At 51.1% G+C, this 22,164-nt stretch overlaps 1 protein-coding gene across 2 annotated transcripts in view; it reads left to right on the forward strand.

Annotated features, from left to right (window-relative positions):
• Nucleotides 1-8,591: 8,591 nt before the first annotated feature.
• Nucleotides 8,592-22,164, forward strand: part of Asb2 (ankyrin repeat and SOCS box containing 2) — a 37,748-nt gene continuing 24,175 nt past the window's right edge. The window contains exons 1-2 of one of the 2 annotated variants that reach the window (XM_087911557.1): nucleotides 8,592-8,879; nucleotides 19,850-20,125. In XM_087911557.1, the coding sequence (XP_087767683.1) occupies nucleotides 19,920-20,125 (206 nt within the window). In that variant the 5' untranslated portion in view covers nucleotides 8,592-8,879; nucleotides 19,850-19,919. The remainder of the gene's footprint in view (nucleotides 8,880-19,849; nucleotides 20,126-22,164) is intronic. The other variant, XM_087911558.1, reaches the window with a different exon arrangement.

Below are 22,164 nucleotides of genomic sequence, written 5' to 3' on the forward strand. Positions count from 1 at the left end.
TGGAAGGGTAGATAATGAGCAGGGTCAAGGGTACTGCGAGAGGGTGGTATGACCACAGGGACAGAGTGGTAGAGGGAAAGTCTACTGAGAATCTGCCCCACTGGAGCTACAGCCAGGTAGACCGGTCCACTGGCACAGCTCAGGGTATACCCCGTCCACGGACGCAGCTCAGGGTAGACCCCGTCCACTGACACTGCTCAGGGTAGACCCCGTCCACGGACACAGCTCAGGGTAGACCCCGTCCACGGACACAGCTCAGGGTAAACCCCGTCCACGGACACAGCTCAGGGTAGACCTGTCCACTGATGCAGCTCAGGGTAGACCTGTCCACTGATGCAGCTCAGGGTAGACCCCGTCCACTGACACCGCTCAGGGTAGACCCCGTCCACGGACGCAGCTCAGGGTAGACCCCGTCCACGGACGCAGCTCAGGGTAGACCCCGTCCACTGATGCAGCTCAGGGTAGACCCCGTCCACTGACACCGCTCAGGGTAGACCCCGTCCACTGACACTGCTCAGGGTAGACCCCGTCCACGGACACAGCTCAGGGTAGACCCGTCCACTGATGCAGCTCAGGGTAGACCCTTCCACTAACACAGCTCAGGGTAGACCTGTTCACTGGCACAGCTCAAAGCAGAAGAGAAACTAGAGAGAAACAGCCTGACCTGATTCACCCCCCACCAGAAGCCCCTATTGGTTGAATCCAGAAAGCAGGAAGCCTGGGGATACCTTAGGCAGCATTAGGAGAGGCGGAGCCTGGGCCTGGCAACTCCAGGGGACCAGTGTAGTCTGGAAGAGTAAGCTGGCTTGTTTAATCCTCCTTGGGTTCTGTCTCCTGATACTCACAGAGGACCAACCCTGCCAGGCCAGGTGCAGACAGTGAGTGTGAACAGAATCTCAGATGTCACCAACAGCTGGAGACCCACCAATGTATCTGCCCATCAAGAGTCCAGAGTCAAGGGTCATAGACAATGCCAGATGCCAGAGAACCTCCAGTTCCTCCACAGTCTTGCTTAAGTCACCGGAAGCTGATCTAGTTCTCTGGTTCTTTAGTCCTAAAGTTTCTCCTGAGATTTCTAGCACCGCCCCACCCCCACCCCAGAGCCTGTCTTCTCCCACCCAAGGCCCTGCTCTAGCTGCTGTCTCCACACAGACTGTCCCCCACCTCATGAGTCCCTAAACCTTTATCAGGTCCCAGCAGGCAGGCCATTCCTCTGCCTCTGAGTCCAGAAGAACCTTGTGCTAGCCAGCAGAAGGTAAAGAAGAGGTTAATTCTTCTCAGTTTCCTCCTTCCCTCCCAAGCTCGGCTTGACTGCAGAGCCCTGAGCCTGGAATGCCAACACCCTCCCTGGGATGCAACCCAACTCTGGGCATGACTGCAGTGCCCTCATGGCCCCGACTTCTCAAGTCTACATTTGCCTCCCTTCCCTCTGCCTTCTGGCTACACCCAACTCCAAGAGGGACCCAAGAACTCCATGGTGCAGAAATAGGAACATCCTACAGCCCACAAGCTGGATTAACCCACTTGTGCCAAGAATTTTCTGCAAGATTAGGACAGCCTGTGAGAAAGCATCCAGTCCCCTTCCCTAGCCCTTCCATTCTGTCCCCGGCCCTTCCATACCCCTCCTCTCCATCTTCCTCACTTAGACTGTTCCTTTTCCTTGCTCCCCCATTTCCCTCCATTCACCCTTCTTGTTATCCCCTCTCCTCTCCTCCTCCCACCTCTTTGTCCCCATCCCTCCTTCCATTTGCCTCTGCGTTCTGTGGGGCTGGGTAGGAACAGCATCCCAGCCGCCGACACTGCTTCTGGCTCCCAGTAGGGCTGTGACATTTGACATATGCTTTGAGGATAAAAATAATAATGGCTACATTCATTGGGTCCTAGCCTCAAGTAGTCATTGTCCTGAATGCCCTCATTGGGCCCATGGGCACTAAGGGGCAGGCGGGTGGGGCAAGGGTGGAGGCTCAGAGGAAGTCATTGCATTGACCCAGAGGCCTTCGCCTCCCTTGCAATCAGCTGGAATCTGCTTCTGTGAGATTGTCTCCAGGCACAGCAGTCCCTGTGCCAGACAGATACCTAGGTCAGAAACCAGGCCATTGGACACTGGGGCCAAGAGATGATCTAAGGCCGTGTGGCGCAACAGATAGTTGATCCTGCTGGGGCAGGAGTCACTAAATATAGGCCCAGGAACCTGAGGGCAGGACATAGAACGGCCGGCCAAATGGCCAGCCAGGATGGTCCAAGAACAGGTCCTGCACCAATTCCAAATCAGCTCTGGTCCCTGGAGCCTGACAGCTCTCTTGTATATCAGGACAGTCAGCCTCTTAAGTATGCCCCAGCTGTCATCATGCCAGGACTTGTGTGCCTGGTCACATGCCCTGCAGGGCCCAGCCAGGAACTATGACAGTGCAGTTTGGAGGGAAGGTAGGCGTGGGTGGCATCCAGAAAAGTGTGAGGGAAAGGAGGGTAGGAAGAAGGAGAGAAGAAGAAAGGCACTTGACCATCCCCACTCTGCCATCAGCTGGCTGAGCTGGAAGCAGGGAGCCAGAGGCTGGGAAGTGCACGTATCACCTCTGCCCTGGGGATGGGGGAGGCAACACAGGTCCTCTTTCCAACCACAGGTCCTTGAACTTTAACTGGGTCATGCTCAAGGGCGTGTGTGCACAAGAGGGCAGGAGCACCAGGATGTGGGGCTACAGGGCACATACCAGCCCACTGAGCCTCACTCCATGATAGTTGTGGAACAAGGAGCAATAATCTGTCACCCCAGCCTTCAAAAGTAATAGTCTAAAACAATTACCCTCACTCTTAGCTTCCATTTTCCAAATGGTCAGGGAGCCTTGATTCAATTGCTAATTTGATTCACTTGCTAATTGCTACAGTTAGGATGTTGATTGTTTCAAGCAGGGGCTCAGCAGCAGGCGGCTGCTCAGAGGTTCTCTGAGGCCCTGAGTTCAGGACCAGTTTTGTCCTATGGCACCAGGGGACTGGGCGGGGACTGGGCGTGGTGGACAAGCCCTCTACTATCCAGTCACTTGCTTCGTCCTGGTAGGTAGAGCCCAGGCTGGCTTTGAATTCACTATCCTCCTGTCTCAGCTTCTGTAGCATTTGTCTACAAGTGCGCCCCGCCACAATCCCCATCACTTACATTCTGAACAGCTGAGTGTGGACCTTCTCTCAATCCTCGGTACGCACGATGGTGGAAGGTCTGAGGAGAGTCACACAGAACTTTCCTGAAGGGCTAAGCCCCGGATTAGGCTGGAGGACTTCCCAGTGTGTCAAGGCACCTCACACACTACGTGGCTATAAGTTTGTACATCCCACGTGGGCATGCAGGTGACTACCCATGCATGCCCCCCCCCGCACCAGCACCAGGAGAGAGATGGAGAACTGCTATTTCTAGAAAACAAGGGACTTGGTCAGAGGCTTACTATATCATAACCTGTCCCTTCACCCCCTCTCATGTACGCGTGAGGCTCCGACTAGCTTTTTGTTTTCTCCTGAAGAATGGAAAATCCATGCTCAAGGTATGTCAGCCAGGCTTGCTCAGCACTTGTAGGCATGAGTCTAATCGGACCAGAGCCCAGCAAGGCTGAGACCTGTTCTGAGGAGGACCCCACCTTCATGATGATCACTGCTGGTTGGCTGTTGAGTCCTTCCACGTTGCTCTCATGCCATTGGTGACCTTCACAGCTGGCTTACAAGCCTTTCCGTGAGCTGCCCAGTTATGTAACAGCCACAGGGCCTGGAGAATGCAAGCGCTCAGCACTTGTAAGTTTTTATCCTAAAGTGTAAACATGCACATATATATATATATACTATACATGTATAACATAATAATCACATGTATGTAATATACATGATACTATGTACGTGTGTGTATATATAATGTTTAAGGGTATTGTTCTTTTTAAAAGAATATGATGTTGGGATGGCCCCGTGGCTCGCAGAATCCGGCAAGGATGGCCGTGAGTCCCTGCAGCGCCATGCGGCCGGGGAGTCAGGCAGGCGGTTACAGCGGATAAAAGGCTCATAGGACATAGTATTATTTTACAAAGAGGGAGACATTTATTGCTTAAAGGAGAGAAAACAGAGAGAAAACAAAGACACATGTACATACGAGACGAAACAAACACACACACGCACACGCACACATCCACACACACCAGAGAGAGAGAGAGGAAGAGAGAGAAGATGGCGGCGGGAGGAGGGGTCAAAAGTGGCTGGGATGGGCGTGGTTAGTTCTTAAAGTGTCCCAATGGTATAACAAAGGGCATTATATGTGTACAAATTAAATCTTGCAATCTTCCTATAAGCTGTGTGTACTATCATTTCCCCCCACCCCACCCCCCGTTCTGCAAATTAGGAAACCAAGGCCCAGAGAGGTCAAATGACTTGTTCACACAGCTAGCAAGAGCTGTATCTGGCAGATAACTTCAGGGTTGTGGCTCTGCGGCATTGAGCTTTACAGAGACACCAATAACCACTACCTTACAAACTATTCTGTGCTGGGAACGGCTCCAAGACTGGCTGTGTGGGAAGCAGGGTACAATAGCATTGACGCTCAGATTGTCTGGACTTAAGTGTAGCCCACTGTCAATTATAACATGGACACCCTCAAGTGTTTCTGAGTTGCCAGGGAGGGCAACTTCCAACTTCCCCAATGTGGAAGTCTAGGTTGTCTCTTGGCCTTGCTGTGCGGTCAGGGTCCTGCCCATTCGCTCAGTTCTGGTCTCCGAGTCTGCGGCACAATGGGGTTGTCTAAAGGTGTTAGGAAAACCCAGCAGAGGACTGGAGCTTAGGATCCCACGGGGCTAGGTATTCCTCTGACTTTATAGTTTCCCTTCCTCAGAACAAGGGTGTGGTTCCTTGTAGAATGGAGACGACGTGACTGGGGCTCATCACGGCTGGGTCTGGAAAGTCCTCAGAGGGTCCTGCGACTTCGGGATGAAAATATCTGCCTCGTAACACAAAAGGGGTCCAAAATGGAAGCCTCTTGCTCCTTCCCCTTCCATGCTCAGAGAATATTCAGCCCACCCTCAGCCCATCAAAATCTCTGGCCCTTCCATAGGTCCCAAGATCACACCCACGACCCAGCATCCGCAACCCAGCAAATCCAGAGTGTTCCACAGCAGACCATGTCTGTCTGGCGCTCCATGGTGGGTGCCACATCTCTGGCCCCTTCGGGGCAAAGGTTGAGGGTGGAAACTGAAACCCACAGCAGCTGCCCCAATGCTGACTGTCCCTGCAGAGGTGCCAATGAGTGACAGCTGCATGTTTAAAACTCGGTCCCTGCAAGCGTGGCTCCGTGGTGGCTGGCTAGATCGCCACCTTCCTGCCCTCCCCCTGCTGAGTTATACAGGAGCTTCAGCGGATGTTCCCATGTAGCTAAGCAGTGATGGCAGGAGCTGCTGTGTCCCGCAGGACCAGTAGGGTCCCACGCAGACTACCTAGTCCCAGGGGAAGGAGCTTCGCATTTTGCTCTTGCTTGGGGCCCTCGCTCCAGCTGGTGAGCAAGAGAGCTCTGCTTGGAGCGTTTTTTATATGTGTGGGAAACCTGTTCCCAGCAGCTAGCCCGGTCCTGTGGGCTGCTCTGGGTTTAATTTTGTCCTTGAGTTCCCCAGGGTGGCTTAGGCACCGTGAGACTAACCTCACAGGAGGCCAAGTGACTTGGCCAGTTGAAAGAACCAGCAGCCTCTGGAATAACTCAGTCCCAGGCTCCCTGAAGGCCTTAGACCCCTGATCCCTGAGCAGTGGAAGATGACTTCTCTTTTGCAGGTAGCTGTGGCCCAGACCATTGCCTGCTCAATCCTTCTGGGGAGCGGGGGAGACTTGAGCTCTGAGATCTTGTTAAATCCCCCAACAGTCAAGGGGATTATTTTACCCCTTCTCTCAAAAGATGAGGCTGCAGCTGGACTAACTAGGGTTATCTTTCCCCGGGGCCCACGTTGGAAACAGAGAGTGCGGTGGGCTTTTTCCCCAGCAGGGTGGTCATGTCTGTATAAGGTTAGTTTAGTACATTCCTGAGCAGCTGGCGTGGAGGTGGGGGAGAGGCACCGTAGTGTTACTTTGGCAGTGCGTCAGCAGGGAAAGTGGGCTCCCTCTCTGGCATTCTCCTTGACCTCTGAGGAAGCAAGTCTGGTGCTTCCTCCTTCAAACCCTCTCACAGTGCCCTCTCCTCCCTCCCAGGACCGAGCCTTTTGCTCTTTCCTGATCTCCCTACTAAACACGTTTAAAGCCAGGCTTGGGCCCTTGTTTGCTTCTCTTCATCTTGATTATATAAAACCAAAATAAATTTCTATCGAGGTAGCGAGAGCCGAGCCAGGACATCAGGCTACTTACTGGGTGCTTAATTTAGCTGCGATGTTCCACTCTGGGGCCAACTTCAACCTGGAGCCTTGGCACTGCCACAGCCCGGTTCTCATGGCCCCTGGCTGGCTCTTCTTCCCTGCACGGTGACTCCTTCCATCCTTCCTGGAACAGGGGTCACTGACAGAAAAACGGGGGGATAGGTCCTGCAGGAGACATCCCACGTTGCACAGGGGGTCCTGGGGCCTTGTAGAGGCTCTTCTTCCTGCTCTCCTACAGGCTGACTCCTCTATGGTTTCTGCATCTGCTCCCATTCCATCCCCTTATCTCCTCTGGAAGATGGTTGCTAGAGCTACCCCTGGATCTTATTTGATGCTGGGGACTATGAAATGCTCTAGAAATCACTAGTCCAGTCCGTCAGATACTCAGTATGATTACTCATCAGGGATACAGTTTAAAATGGCTACCTAGAACCATCAATGCCCACAAATACTCAGATGTGAAAGCCCACAGACTGGACGGGGTATGGAGCGACTGGAACCATGACCAGCACTTAGGGCTACAAGTCAGCTGAGCGCCAGAACCCTGGGCTGGGAGATCAGAGAGGCGGTAGTCAGGCCCTGCCCCAGCGTTATTCTGTCTGTTGGGCTGTACTGCCTGTCTTCCATATTGAGTCAGGGGCCCAAACCTGCCTATGTCTCTGGAGTGACTCTACTGTAGGACACTGGCGTCTGAGCCCATGGACCGCAGTTTTCAGTGTGCGCATTGTTCTACCTATTTTCGGTGTGCGCATTGTTCTGTCTTCCTTTGCTGAGTGAACCCAGAGGAGTCCCAACAGTTCTCTGGGTCTCAACTGGGAAACAAGGGCTCTGGGCACAACTGGGAATCCAAGAGCCCTGGTTGGAAAGGTTTCAATTCCCGTGAGACTAGGGAGTTTCTGCTCTGTTGAGGACTGTGACATGATTGGGAACGACATCCTACCGTGACCTGGCAAAGAAAGTGAAATTGAATCCTGGTTTTGTTAGTTTGTCTTTTTGAGACAGGCTGGATTTTTCTGCAGCCTGCACCTTTACCGGCTGAGCAATCTTGATGGCCCAACACATCGCGTAAGCAGATGAAACTCAAAAGCAAAGAAAAAACCTCCCAAGCTTGAAGCTGGCTTTTCAGTAGATAGTGGAAGTTGATCCTGCATCTTAGAGGCCCAGACTTCAGAGACATGAAAATACCTTCTCATTTCATCCCATGGTTTTGGATTTTTGTTGTTGTTGGGTTTTTTGTTTTTGTTTTGTTTTGTTTTGTTTTGTTTTAGATAGGGTCTCACTCAGTATACCTGGCAGTCCTGGAACTCATAAAGATCCACCTGCCTCTGGGGTACTGGGATTAAAGGTAGGTGCCACCACACCTGGCCCATCTTATGATTTTGAGGGTCAGGCTGTGTGTGAAAGGTCAGCCTAAGTGTGTAATTGGCTGGGGCATCTGTCAGGGATGGAGAAGGGCCCACTGTTAAGACAGTGTTAAAACTCACTGTCTGCAGCCACCATCTTCTCTGTCTACTCTCCTCCCTCAGCGGCTCTTCTGCCTGGGTCCCTGGTTGTGGCACACAGGGACATTCTCCCAACATGGCAACTACAGATTGTCATCTGCCTATCCTTGGAGGTCTCCAGGTGTCATGTCTTTCTGTCTCCTATTGCTAAGTACATGGCAAAGGACACAGGAAATACAAAGGAGAAGGGGGAATGGCCTCCTGCTTAGCATACTTATTCCAGAAAGGAAGATACTCTTTTCCAGTCCTGGGGTTAGTAGGTCCCTTCTGTGACTGACCCTGTCCAGAGTGGCCTGCTGCTGTGCACTCACTGGTCTCTTGGCTTGGGCTCTGCCCTGTGTCCTTGGCTCCACCCCACAGCATACAATTCTGGGTAGCTGGTGTTTCCAAATGTTAGTCTTGGCCACCTGCTGCATGCCCAACACTGAGCCTTGATTTTCTCAAGGATCTTACAGAGAACCCTTTATGTACCCTCCCTCATCCGGTCCTTCTTCCTGCCTCCCCCTTTGGTCTCTTCTTACACATCCTTTCCCTCTCCCTGGCTTTTTATCCTCTTTCCCAATTCTGTGTCTCTTTGTGTTCCCTCTCTGTCTTGTCTTCCTGCATCTCCCTCCTCTCTAGCTCCCGCCTGGGTAGTTCTAGAAACATACCCATATATGGCCTCCATGTCAAGGATCACAAATGATGACATCACGTGAGGGCCGAAGCCCGAGATGCTCTCTGAAGCGGGAGCCTGTCTCCTGTGCCCCCAGAGGAGTGGAAGGCGGGACCACAGCTTCCTCGGTGCAATCTTTGGAAGGGAAATCTGAGAGTCATAACATCTTATAGCTTGGCTTGCCATCACGGTCATGCGGTGGGCCCGAAATAAACTCCCTGCTTCAAAGGAAAGTGTTTCAGAACGGCCTGGCCCAGCGGCTGGAAGCTCAGGGCCAGCGCAGGAGGCAAACTCAGGGAGCATGTTCTGAGTTCAGACAGTCAAGAAAATCTTTGTTTCCTAGACCTGTGTCCCTGCCACAGAGCCTCACAGGTAATGCATGCTTTTGGCTTGGCCACAGGCACTTTCAAAAGAATCGCTGGGCGGGCTGGGACCTGCAGCTTTAGGGCTCCCCGAGACCTGTAGTCAAACTGTGCCCATGCCTCTCCCTCTGTCCCTTCTCTCCGGCTCTGCTCATACTGAAGACTTTGGGTCTGGTGGCAGGGAACCAGCACTCTGCTTGCACGGTAGCTATTCTTCCGGAGGACTCCAGCGTAGAGTGTCACTCTGTTGGGTGTTTCTAAACATGGATGTGAGAGAGGAGTGAGCAGCAATGCTATTTATCAGTGGGTCCACAGGGTCTCTGGTAATGTCTGTGTTAGATAGGTGGCTTCTGAAAATGTTTCTAGGCTAATGAGAGATGTGTCCCTGCAAGGGGACGCAGGGTCTGCTGCCTGAAGAGGGCTGTGAAGCTGGTGACAGCCCAGGTGCTGTGCATTCTGCATGCCCTTTCTGGAGGGTGAGGAGAAGGCGTGGAATGAGAAATGTTACCTAGATGAGACAAAAAAAAAAAAAACAACTATGGGATGCAGGGATGCAAAAATATCGTGCATACATGCATGCGCATGCACACACGCCATATGTGAGGAGGCAATGGTCTTGGAAAGGACAGATGGAACGTCATCACTGTGAGCAAGGGGTCTCTGGGTAGAGGAATGGCAGGAACAAAGGGAGATGGGACTTGGGAAGGATGGGGCTGCCGAGGGAGAGACTCCCTGGGCTGGGAGGGAGAAGTGAAGCCCCTGTGGAGGCTGGAGGGAGGAGCGCTCATTCCAGGACCGAGGAGAGATGGAACGTACTTGAAAAGCATATGAGCAGAGGGGAGGCAGGTGGGGTTTTATCTCAGGCTACATCTTGTGAAGCCAGGGATGTGGGCTGACATGAACAGGCTGCTTACATCAAGGAACAGGAGAGCTGTGATAAAGCCCTGCTTGGGGCAGGAAAACGGTCCTGCAAGGAGTCCTGTGAGGCAAGGTTTGAGGGATTTCAGAAGGGCTTAGGCAGGCCGCCAGACCAGCCCCCGGCCAGAGCCTGACCTTAGCCATACTGGTTGTTATCCCATTCTCGTTTAAAAAAACGGGCGCATACCCACCAGAAGGAACCATTTCGTATTTCTGGTCCCTTCGGGCACACATAGGCCACACCTGGTATGTACTGGTCACCAACGTTGGGAGCCTTAAGGCAGTAATTGAGAGTGTTGTCTTCTTCCCTTGGACGGAGGCCTGGAAGGAGTTAATAATGGAGAACAATGCAGTCCCTGTTAGCTGGTATTCATCAAAGACTTAACATGAGTGAATTAGTTCCCTGACCCCTCAAGGCCGCAGTGAGTGTGAAAAGACCAGTAACTCTCCTTTACAAAATTTGGAAACCGAGGCTATGAGGGGCTGTCAGAGGTCTTGTGACAACTGAGGCTGGGTGGCGATGAGGTGCTGGAACTGGGAATCAAACCTAGGCTCCAGGACCTCAAGTGCTCATGCCCACAGCCACAGCTCCCGCAGCTCTCAGACTGGCACCTCTGTGGACCCAGGGCATCTTCATGGCATCATTAGGTACCAGGTGTTGCCCAGACTAGATCTAAGGGTCTTCCTGAAGGAGACACAGAACCGTCTTCAGTCTGTCTCCTGGCCTCTCTCTTCTGAGCTGCAGAGGCCCTGGCGGCCTGAAGCGGAGGAGGGGCCAACCTTGCCACCCATCACCATCGCTTCAGGCTGCTGGCAGATGGCAGGGCTTGGTATTTCTAGAGACGGGGCAAAAACTGGGTCAGCCCTGTGGACTGAGCCGTACTGATGTGTCTGGATGCAGAGGGAGGATAGAGCCTGGGACACCCGCCAATCCCTGCAGGGCCTGCAGGCAGGGGAGAGGCCCTCCACCCTGTCTAAAACAAAGGTGACCTCCTGGCCTTGCAAAGGCCACAGCTTAGGGGCTGGGGGAAAAAGAGCAGGCTCCCTGGAGTCCTGTTAGTTGTTGCTCTGAGGCAACGCCTCAGGTGGCCTTGAGCTCTGGGAGGAACTGATTTCTTAGAACACAGTATTTGCTACAAAACTTAGAAAAGTATTTTTTTTTTCTTTCTGCTCCCCCACCCGCACCCTTCACTCTCACCCTCTTTCTTACTGTTTTATATGAGGTGGTTTTAATCAGTGGACCCCAGACCTGAATAAATAATCAGAATGTCTTTTTAGGATTTACTTGAGAGAGATTCACAAGGCACTGGACAAGCCAAGGGAAGGCAGGGTGCTCCACTCCAGATAAAGCCTCAGTTTCCTCTTTCTGTACAATAAGTCTCTGATCAGGTAGTAGAGTGAGGGCAGAGTCAACTTTAGACAAGATCAGCTCCCATTGGGTGACCTCTCTGGGCCTCAGTTTCCTCTCTATACATAGGAAGAAGAAAGCTGTATGGTGATGTTGACTGCACCCCCAAACCTGAGCTGATCATAGCACCCTCTCCCCCACACAAACACTGACCAAGCCTCAGAATCTCCAAAGCCTTGATACCCCAAAGTCACAAGCTTGGCTGTGACCAAAAGTCTGAGACTAGCAGCTGAGTCAGCTGTGCTTAGAAGCTGTGAGACCTGTTCTGTGAGCTTTTCCTGGAGAGACACCAACACATGTCTGCTCAGTCCAGATAGGCCTCCAACAACAGGCCAAAGCACGACTCCACCCAAAGCCAGCTTGACCAACCAGTGAGTCATTTACAGAGTGTGGGTGCAAGGGGGATTGACTTGACACCTCAGGTGAGGGTCACTATGGGGGATGGTCAACAGGCTGGATCCGGAGGGTCTCTTCAAGTGATCCCTGCTCTTCAGCTGTTCTGTCGTGAGGATAGAGGTCTGTAAAGAGGCCCTGACACTAGAGGTCCTTAGCCCTGTCTCTAGCTGTGGCAGCTTAAATGATAAGTGCCCACACAGGTTTATGAATTTGGAGACTTGGTTCCTGGTTGGTGACCCGGTTTGGGGTGGGACGGGCTACGGGGAAGTGCAGCTGGACTGGAGGAAGTGCACCTCGGGGGTGGGTTTTGAGAGTTCCTAGCCCCACTTCCGGTTTGCAGTTCCAGTTTACGTTAGCAACAGAAAAACCGCTACTGCGCTTGCCAAAGGCCCACCCTGGGGCCTTGACCTGGGTCTAACCTTAGCTAAGGCAGTGACAAAGATCCAGAAGGGCGAGGTGAAGAGTTGCTCGTAGGTGTCCTTGCCATTGCCCTCAGCATTCAGGGCCAGGGAGGGGGCTGAGGAAGAAACGGGCAGCTAGATGTGCCCTTGGCCAATCACATCCTGGGCCTCAGTCCCCCTTTCTGTACAGTAGAAAGGGGACACTCCCCAGAGTTGCTCTGGTTTGCGTCTCTGTTGCTGTGTTGAAGACACCGACTGAAAACATGTTGGTGTTCTGTTGGGACGGTTTGTTTGGCTTGTGCTTCCACACCACAGTCCAGCATCCAAGGAAGTTAGGGCAGGAGCCCAGGGCAGGAACCCAAGGCAGGAACTGAGGAACACTGTTGGCCGGCTTGCTCTGCCCTGACTTCCTCAGCCTGCTTTCCTATACAGTCCAGACTCACTTGCCCAGGGGTGGCACTACCCAAAGTGGGCTAGGTCTTCCTTCATCAATTAAACGCCCACAGTCCGATCTGATGGAGGCAGTTCCTCAACATTAACTTACCAGCACAGGTACTGAGGTTAAAGAATTCTGCTCAGGACCGTGGTTGAGCACATTCACCGTCCACAGCCACAAGTGTGGTTTTTACTGTTTAGATTTCAGAGCATGAGGACCAGGCAAGGAGAGCAGGTCTCTAGTCTCCCATGAGCCTCTGCTGGAGAATGAGGAGGTTTGAGAGTGGGAGAAACATTGCAAAGGATAAGACTGTATATAGGGAGTGGGATAGGACAAGAAACAACCTCTAACTCCCCACCTCCTCCTCAGTCTCAGGCTAGCCCAAGCAGACTGTTTTCACAATCACCTGAGGCTTAGGGTCTTGGAACAATGGGGTCCCTAAGACTCTCACAATAATTAACAGATACTATGTATGTATCAATGGCATATACAGAGTTATTCTTAGGTATCTTCAGGGGTGGGCTTATGAAATATGTAGATTGCGAAATTTGAGATGCTTAAGACCTTTAGGGAAGATGTATAGCATCCGCATAGAGCGTGCGCACATCCTCTTGTCCTCATAGGAGCCATCACCGGATTACCCAGAGCCATCCACATAGGTACATAGGTAGTGGTTAGGGAATAATGACAGGAATATTATCTATACATGTTCAAGGAATAATGTCTACAAGTGCTCACCATTACTTAAACATTTTTTCTGGATATTTTAAACTTCACTTAGTTGAATTCATAGATCCAGAATGCACAGATTCAGAAAATGACTGTACATACATACATACAGATGTGTATATATTACATGAAGGATTATATTATATGATTCAACTACAAACACAGTTGTGACTTAGAGTTTACTATATACACACATATAGTATACACTTACAGACAAGCTTTTAAAAATACAAAGTCTTCATTCTTACTCCCAGTCTCTCCCAAAGCCTTGAAAGGCATCAGGAGCGGTGCTGGGGAGATGACTTAGTGAGGAAAACACTTGCTACACGACATGAGGACTGGAGTTGGGATGGCGGCTGCCTGTTATCTCAGCACATAGGAGGCAAAGGCAGGATCCCTGGGGTAAGGCAACTCTGAGTTCATCGAGAGACCCTGTTTCAAAAAGTTAAATAGAGAGAACTGATGTCGCCCTCAGGCTTATGTGCATACACACACGTTCATCTCACCTGTACCCACACGTGTGAACCCATACACACGCCACACACACACACACACACACACACACACACACACACACGGCTGCCCTTAGCCATGTGAATCAGAAGTCTGGGTCTGGTGTAAAGTCATATGCAGCCTTCTAGTCCTGTTGTTGTCACTGCCTCTCTGGGTGTCTCTCAGTTTCCCTGTTGTCAGTCAGAAAAACAACACCCCTACGATGGACTCGTGATGTGGTTCAATCAGCAACAAGCACAAGGGGGCACATGGTGGCAAGGGAGCCTTCTCTTTAACTGGCAGGACAGCTCTGAGGTGACACCTGGCTCCAAGCCATGGCCTCGCTCAGGAGCACAGTGCAGCAGCCCGCCCTCCCACACACATGCTCCAGTGGATATGTGACCCCAAAATGAAAGTCACAGACAGTGCTTGCCATGTGCCTTGCACCATTATATAACTCGAGAACCCCCTCAGAGTCCCCGTTGTCCTGTGCAGATGGTCACCTTGTACAGAATGGCAGCTGGGACTGGGAGGAGAATGGAGGCCAGGCAGGTGGTCCCCCAAGGTCTAGAGCAACTAGAGGGTAGAAGGGCTGGGGGATTTGGGAGGAGTGGACACCAGCCCTGTAGCAGGTTAGACGAGGGTGGCCATGGAATCCCCCTACCCCAGCTCTGACCAGATCTCGCCATAACACATGCTCAACTTAGGAGCTGACAGCCACCCTTTTCACAAGAGAAGAAGGCAGGCTTGGGGCTCTTTTCCCTTGGCCCTCCCTCATTTTAAATGGAGGAGAGCCAGGAAGAAGGAAAACCGTCAGGTGGCCCTGCTGAAAACTGCCAGCCAGGGCAGGTCCCGAATGGACAGGAACAGGTGGAGGCTGCCTCCAGGGAGATGAAAATCATATTCAGATTTTCCAGGCCCTAGATGTCTGTCAGATGATGTTATCCACATTTGCAATAATATCATGCGTCCTGCAAACACAGCTACAGACCAAGGCTGTTAGCATCCACTTCATGGGCAGGATGAGGCCTGCTGGTAGGTAGGCTGCAATCCCTGACATGGCCAGCAGATGGCAGAGCAAGGCTAGAGCATGTGGAGAGGGATTCCCCAGTCAAGCAATCAGCGGGAGGTCTAGGCAATTAAACCTTATTCTGGTTCTACTATTTATTCTCCTGCACTTATTAAATACCCATTGTATGCCTGACCTTCGGTTAGGTTCTGAAGTTTGGACGGGAATGTGAAAGAGTTTTGTGGATGCTATAGGCTGGTACGTCCATTGTAAGCAGTCCAGGTAGTCAGTTGTCTAGAGGGCTGCTGAGAAGAAACCTCTTCAACTCTTTCACGAACACAGTATGCCTCCCCTCACACCTGACCCCAGATCCCTGGCCAGAGGGACTGGGTGCAAGAGGATGGCTGCCTTCCAGTCATGCCCACTCAGCCGTTTCTTCAGAGGATGCCCAGAGCATGATCTCCTCCCACTGCAACCCCCAACACCACACGCAGTCACACACAGGAGGCTCAAGGACAAGCAGGAGAGAAGGTTCATCATTCAGTTCTGTCTTAGTCCTCATCACAGTTCAGTTGGCATCCACACTGGCCCAATTCACAGACTGGAAACTGAGGCCCAGCTGAAAAATCACTGCAGGCTGCTAATGCGAGTCCTCAGACAGTTGCTCCCACCACCTCACAGAGGACACCTGGGGGGACCTTGGGAATCACCTCAGAGGGCAGGAGGGACCTGAGCGAGGCCTAGCTCTCCTGGGTCAAGCCTGGATGTGGGCTGATCATCTCTGGACCACCGCTGCATGCCCTGGGCTTGGCCAGTGAGGACCCATGGGTCCACTCTCCCTGAAAAATGACTGTTCCTATCCTAGGTGGCCTCCCAGTGGGTCTTGGACTCACGCCTGGGGCAGAGGATGGCCCACCTGCTCAGAACGCACACATGGGCTATTGCTCTGATCGTCAGTCTGGAATTTCCAGGAGGAGCATTTGGTCTGAGGTTGGAGGACCAAGGTTTCAATCCCAGTTTCCCCGAGGTATACCCTCTTTCCACTCTGAACCTTAACTGCTTCATCTGTGAAACAATGTGAATGACAAGGGGTATCAAGCTCCATTTAACTGTGTGTGTGTGTGTGTGTGTGTGTGTGTGTGTGTGTGTATGTGTGTGCGCACGCGTGCATGTCTACGTGTATGCATTGCTGGAGCTGGGACATAGGGGACCCCAGGGCTCTACTTTACAGCAACTCTCCTTGGAGTTCTGGAATGAACAGTAGGGGAAGAAGTCAAGTCAGAAGAAGTTTGGAGATGGGAGGGTTACTGCAAGGCAAGGCTTTGTGGACAGCATCCAGCCCAGAGCAGACTTCCAGAAGGTTTGGGGTCTGTTATTTGAGGGAATGGGAGACCAGGTGGCCAGGGAGGCACACTGTGGCCTGCTCTGCCAGAGCCCCCAATCAGCCCATGCCAAGTTCTCACTGATCGTGGCCCATGAATCCTTTCAGAATCAGGATAGAATTCTGGGAGGACACTTGCTGTGAAGCCTTAAATATTGAGGAGGAGTTTGAAGAGCAGAGAGAAGGGGAGGCATGTCACACACAGGAGGAGATACTGGGGTAGGAGGGAGCCTCGAGGATGTCGGGGCAGGAACCACTCAGGTATGGAAGGTTAGGATGTAGAGAGGAAGAGGGTGAAGCTGGGGCAAGAGCTTCCTTCCCAGGAGAGTGGAGCTGGGGGCAGTGAGCACAGTGTGTTAGAGCAGATGATGGGTGAATATGGAGGCCAGGCCAGGGACACCACCATGGGAGTGACTTAAAAGGCTGGAGAGGGAGGCACAGGGCAATGGTACCAGGGAGACCTCTGCATGGGACAGGGACAGAGTCTCTATTATCCTTGCTACATTTGTGCTCTAAGTCCGAAGCCTCAACCAGTTGTGCTTAGAAGAGTCCAGAATTGTTGGGAAAAATCTCTTGCTTTCTGGAGAGCCACAGAGCAAGTCGGGACTGCTATAGGGATTAAACCAAAGAACTGTTTCAAGGAGCCTCATTGAGTGCATACATGCTAGGTATGTGTATGTGTGTGTTCCTCCAGTGTACTGGCCCATCTCCTGTCTGTGTTTTCTGGCCAGTGGCTTGGAGACTGCTTGTTTGGTTCGTTTCCCGACTTCCCAGACCCAAATAATCACACAGAAACTATATTAATTACAACACTGTTTGACCAATCTTTTAGGCATCTTTCTAGTTAGCTCTTACATCTTAAATTAACCCATTTCTATTCATCTGTGTATCACCACAAGGCTGTGGCTTACTGGGAAGTTTCCAGTAGTGACTCTTTCTCCTTCAGCAGCTACATGGCATCTCCTGACTCTGCCTACTTTCTCTCTATATCTCTGTTCAGATTTCCTCCCTGGCTTTACTCTGCTAAGTCATTGACTAAACAGCTTCTTTATTAACTAATGGTAATAAAACATATTCACAGCATACAGAGGGGAATCCCACATCAGTGGGTCCCACCTGCCTGGGCTCATTTTCAAATTGACAGGCTGACACCTAGACCACACTCCAGGACTCTGAGTGCTGGGGATTGAGGTAGGGCTCAGACATGATACTTTCTAATTGGTATTTTCTGTGTTTTTGAGTTGTAGGTCACAACAATGTAGCATGCTTATGTAGAAATATGTGTGCACAAGTCCCATGTGAATGGTTCTAGGAACCCTTACAGGTACTCACTGTGCCATGAAAATACTTAACAGCGGATACTCAAGGAATCCACCTGCACTGTGGTCCCTGCACCCTCCAGCAGACTGCAGCTTCCCAAAAGAACTAAGCCTCTGGGTTCCATCATTGTAGGTAGTTTAGCCTGTTACAGAACTTGATATAAGTGTGATCATGTATACACATGTGACTTACATGCATGTGAACCATGTATATATGTTCTTGTCATCTTGTTCATTTGGCTCAGTGTTGTTTTGAGTCATTTTTGTGCAAGGTTGTGTTTTCTTGGGTACACGCTCTCCACAGCTCCACCACCCTGTGTTAGTTAGCTCGTTTATTTTGGTGGGCATTGTGGATCTATTTCAGTTGGGTCTAGATGAGTTACGCTTCCTTGAATATTCTAGACCTTTACTTATCTATTTATGTGTCCCTAGTTCTTTGGGATGTAGCTGGAAGAGGATCGCTAGGCCATTTGTGCGGTCAGCTTTAGCAAACACCAATGACTTTCCAAAGTGGCTTTGTTATTTTCCACTCTTCCTGGTGCTGGGAAGGCAATGACCCTACACTATCCCTGGTGACCCATATTCTCTGTGGTGACCTTCATACACTCCCTGGCATTGACATTTTCTACCATTTTCATTTGAACTGTGTGGGGCAGGGGAAGATGTGTTGCTTTAGGTTTGAATCTGAACCCTTCAATATTAATGAAGTGAGTGCCTCTTGCTGTTTGGGCTGTAGGATGGCTTCTCCGAGGAGGGTTGGACTGGTCTCCTGGGTGCCAGTTAATTGGAGCCACAAGAACACCACATAGCAAAGCAGTCCTTAGAAGAGATGAGAAAGGACTGAGCTGCAGGCTGGGGTAGGGGCTGCAACATTGAGGTTCCTATTCACTTGAGGATAGTGCAGTTCAGGAGTGGGGGTTGGCTTCCCACTGGCCGAGGAGGGTTTTCATCAACTGGACAGGGACCCTGATGGGTGGAGTTTGCCTACCCTCAGGAGCCTGGTGTATTCTTTCAGGGGCCCAGGTTGTAAAGAAGCAGGTCTCATTGGAAATTCTCTCCACTGGACATGTCAGAAGAACTGTATCATATGCCTGGTGTGTTGTGCCCACCAACTTCCACTTGGGAGGGCAATTCTCAAGGGCTTGGGCCCAATATCCAAGGGGAAGGAGAAGGACATCTGTCTCTGGGGGAGGGGGCACATATTTGCTAGACTAGAATGCTGGCACTTGGTGAAGCATGTTTTTTTTAAAGACCTCATGTGACTTGAATGCCCAGCCAGGGCTGAGAACCATTGACCTGTGGTCACACTATTGCAAGCCAGTAAATATCACAGGTTGGGTTGATTTGATTTCATTTGCTGAAAGAGCGTCACTCAGCCTCTCTTCGAGGCATTTGTATCTTTTAGAAGAGGCCCTGCAAAGAACTGCTGTGATGGCCGGTCTTAACTGGATCATGCCATCCCAAGCATGAGCTCATGTCTGATTCATCCCCAGCATTCTCAGCCCTCCCACAGCGAAGAGCAGGCTCGAAGTGCCAGTGTGGTTCGCAGCTGGGACTGGATGGGAGGAATGCACATGACACTGTGAGGGCTCATGAGGCAGGAGTCAGGATGCTGAGGTCTCTGTGTCCCCAGAAGAGTGCCTGGCCCAGAGTAGTTGCACAAGACATAATCTTAGTTGATGTATGCAATCACACCTGTACAGATAGGGTTCCTGGATTGGAAGTGGAGTGGGTACCTACATTGATAGGTGTAAAAGGGAATGGGTAGGAGGAGGGGGGCTATGTGCCTGAGGGCATGAATAGATGGAAGCGTGGGTGGTGGACAGATGGGTGGACGGTCGGATGGATGGGTGGATGGATTGTTGGAAGGCCAGATGGGCTAGAGAATAATGACAGGTGAGAGAGTTGAGGCAGGAGCGACTGAGGGCACGTCCTGGTCAATGGGTAGGAACATGGATGGAGGGGTAAGATAGTTGGATGTTTGGACACATGGGCAGGGAAGAGGACACATGGGAGAATGGATGGGGAGCTGGGTGTGCACAACTCGAGGTGGGTAGGCAGATGTGTGAATGGATGAACCAATGGATGATGCCTTGGAGGCTTAGACGGATTGGTGACCAGATGGGCGAATGGATGGCTGTGTAGATGGCTTGATCTTCAGCTAGATTCCTGTCCAAATGAATGGATTTTTTAAAACAAGTATAAGCTGGAGGGATGTTCAGCGGTAAAGCACACTTGCTGTTCATGGAGAGGATCCAGTCTGGTTGCTAACACCCATATCACGTGGTGCACAGCTACCTGCAACTCTAGCTATGGAAGCTCCGACACCTTCTTCTGGTCTCCATGTGCATCCACACTCAGGTGTACATACTAGCACGCAGGCACATGCATACATGTTAAAAGAAAGCAATTGCATAGCCTTCCCTGTGGGCAAACATGGCTGTCTCGTGGGGCGCTCATTGACTGGGGGGTGATTTTGGTTTCCTCACAGGATTTGTCACCTGCTGTGTGCCTGCTACTGCTGAGTCTCTCTTCTAGAAGGTGGAGGAGAAGTGGCCAAGATGGCGACCGAGATCACCATTCGGGGTAGCCAGCGTGCCATTGGACAGGAGGAATACAGCTTGTACAGCAGCCTGAGTGAGGAGGAGCTGCTCCAGATGGCCATCGAGCAGAGCCTGGCAGACAAGACTCGAGGCCCAACCCCTGCTGAGACCACCGTGTCCCCTCAGACTGGTCCCCAGCCAGGCCATTTCCAGCCATGGACCAGGTAAGTGAGGCCAGGCCGATGAAGGGAAGATGATCTCAGGGCCTTTCTCAAGCTTCAGATGCCCCAGGATGTTCATCAGTATTCTGATATCTGACCCTTCAATGGACTGCATTTGTCATCTAAAGACTCTCTGGTGTCACAGTGGGATGGGATCCAGGATGCTTGTGGCCCAAGGCTCTTACAGAAAATATTGTATTTGCATATAACTTATGCACACCCCAACTGTATATTTTAATTCATCACTAGATCACTTTTAATAATGAATACAAATACTAAGTAACTAACTGTCATGTCATATGTGGGGAATAATGGCAAGCAAATGGTATGTGTGGTTCAGAACAGACAAGTTTTTCATATAATTTTTATCTGAAGTTGGTCGACTTCATGAGTGTGGGACCAATGCTCTCTTGTGGTTGATTCTATGTGCTTCCATTTTTAAAAAATCTTCTAAAGGACCATTTAAATGGTCTCTGTGTTGGGGAACTGAAACTTAAGGCTGACTAACTGACCCAGGGTCACAAGGCTAGGAACTTGGAATTGGCTAGCTCCAAAGCCCAGGCATGGCCTTCCCTACTGATTTATGCCTGAATGCAGGGGACTATTGTTCAGAGTGGGGCTAGGGCTTGCTGCCCCAGCTGGCCAGTGTCCACTGAAAACATACCTGCCCAGCAGAAGGCGTCTATCTCTCTGGCACCTCATCTTCTCAGCCTCTGGACTGTCTAACATTATGACCTGAGGCCGCGTGAAAAGCCACAGACAGAGTCCGCGGTGCCACATGAATAGTCAGAGACGCAAGTGAAAATTTACATCATTTCATAAAAATTTATTTTTGTGACACTGTCAAATTGCATAAGCTCAAGCTGATCTGGGTCTCACTTGTGTAGCCCAGGCTAGCCTCCAACTCTCAGTCTACCTGCCTTGGTCTCCCCATTGCAGAGAATCCAGGCATACACAACCATGATCCACAATTATATATATATATATATATATATATATATATATATATATTATTAATTACATTTTTCATTTATTTTACATACTGATCAGTTTTTCCTCCAACCTCTCTTCCAGTTCCCTCCCCCTGCCTCCCACCTACTCCCCCCATCCACTTTTCCGTCTCCATTCAGAAAGGAACAGTTCTCCTATGGGCGTCAACAAAGCTTGGCACACCAAGCTGAGGCAGGAACAAGCTCCTCCTCTGCATCAAAGCTGGGCAAGGCAACCCAGCATGGGGAACAAGCTCCCAAAAGCCAGTTCAAATGCCAGGGACAGGTCCCGACCCCACTATGCATCTTCATTTCTTGTCATCACCAATATAGACATTTTACCTGAATGGCTGGTGAGATGGCTCCGTGGGCACAGTCTTCCAAGTCTGGTGACCTGAGCTTGATCCCTGGTACCCACCTGGTGAAAATACAAAAAACAACAAGTTGTTCTCTGACCTCCACATGGGTACCTCGGCACACACGTGCCCACACGTACACACACACACACAATACATAAGGCTTAACTATCTCTTGTCAAGTTCTTAATATCATGTGTACTTCACATTCACACCATCCACGTTCCGAGGGCTCATTAGTTACGTGGGTCCAGTGGCTGCCAGTACTGATCTAGGGGACACTGTCTTTGCGGGGACAGCCGGAAAGGTACTTGGCACTTACTCTTCAAGTGCTTTGAGGAAAGAAATGGTATAAATAGTGGAGGTGCTTTTGCTGCCCCACCCACCCCCAGCCAAGGTTGTGTGTGTTAGAGGTCAGGCACATGGGGGCAGTAACTGCTGTAGCAGGTGGTGTCTATCTGACTGTGAGCCACGGGCCTCAGATCTGTGTCTCCAGCAACCAGTGGCCCCTATGAGGCCTTGACCTTGGGAAAGCCCCCCGACTCTCTCAGCAGTTCTTCTCCCTCTTCTAACAACTTTAACGTACAGATCTCGCTAATGTGAGCCACGGAAGATAAGACGCATTCGTGGAAGATGAGGAGTGCCACCCTGTCCCTCCCTGGGTGACAGCTGTCAGTGTTTACATCAGGGCACATTG

The sequence above is a fragment of the Myodes glareolus genome, chromosome 11 (assembly GCF_982192425.1).
Source record: "Myodes glareolus chromosome 11, mMyoGla1.1, whole genome shotgun sequence".
NCBI classification, from domain to species: domain Eukaryota; kingdom Metazoa; phylum Chordata; class Mammalia; order Rodentia; family Cricetidae; genus Myodes; species Myodes glareolus.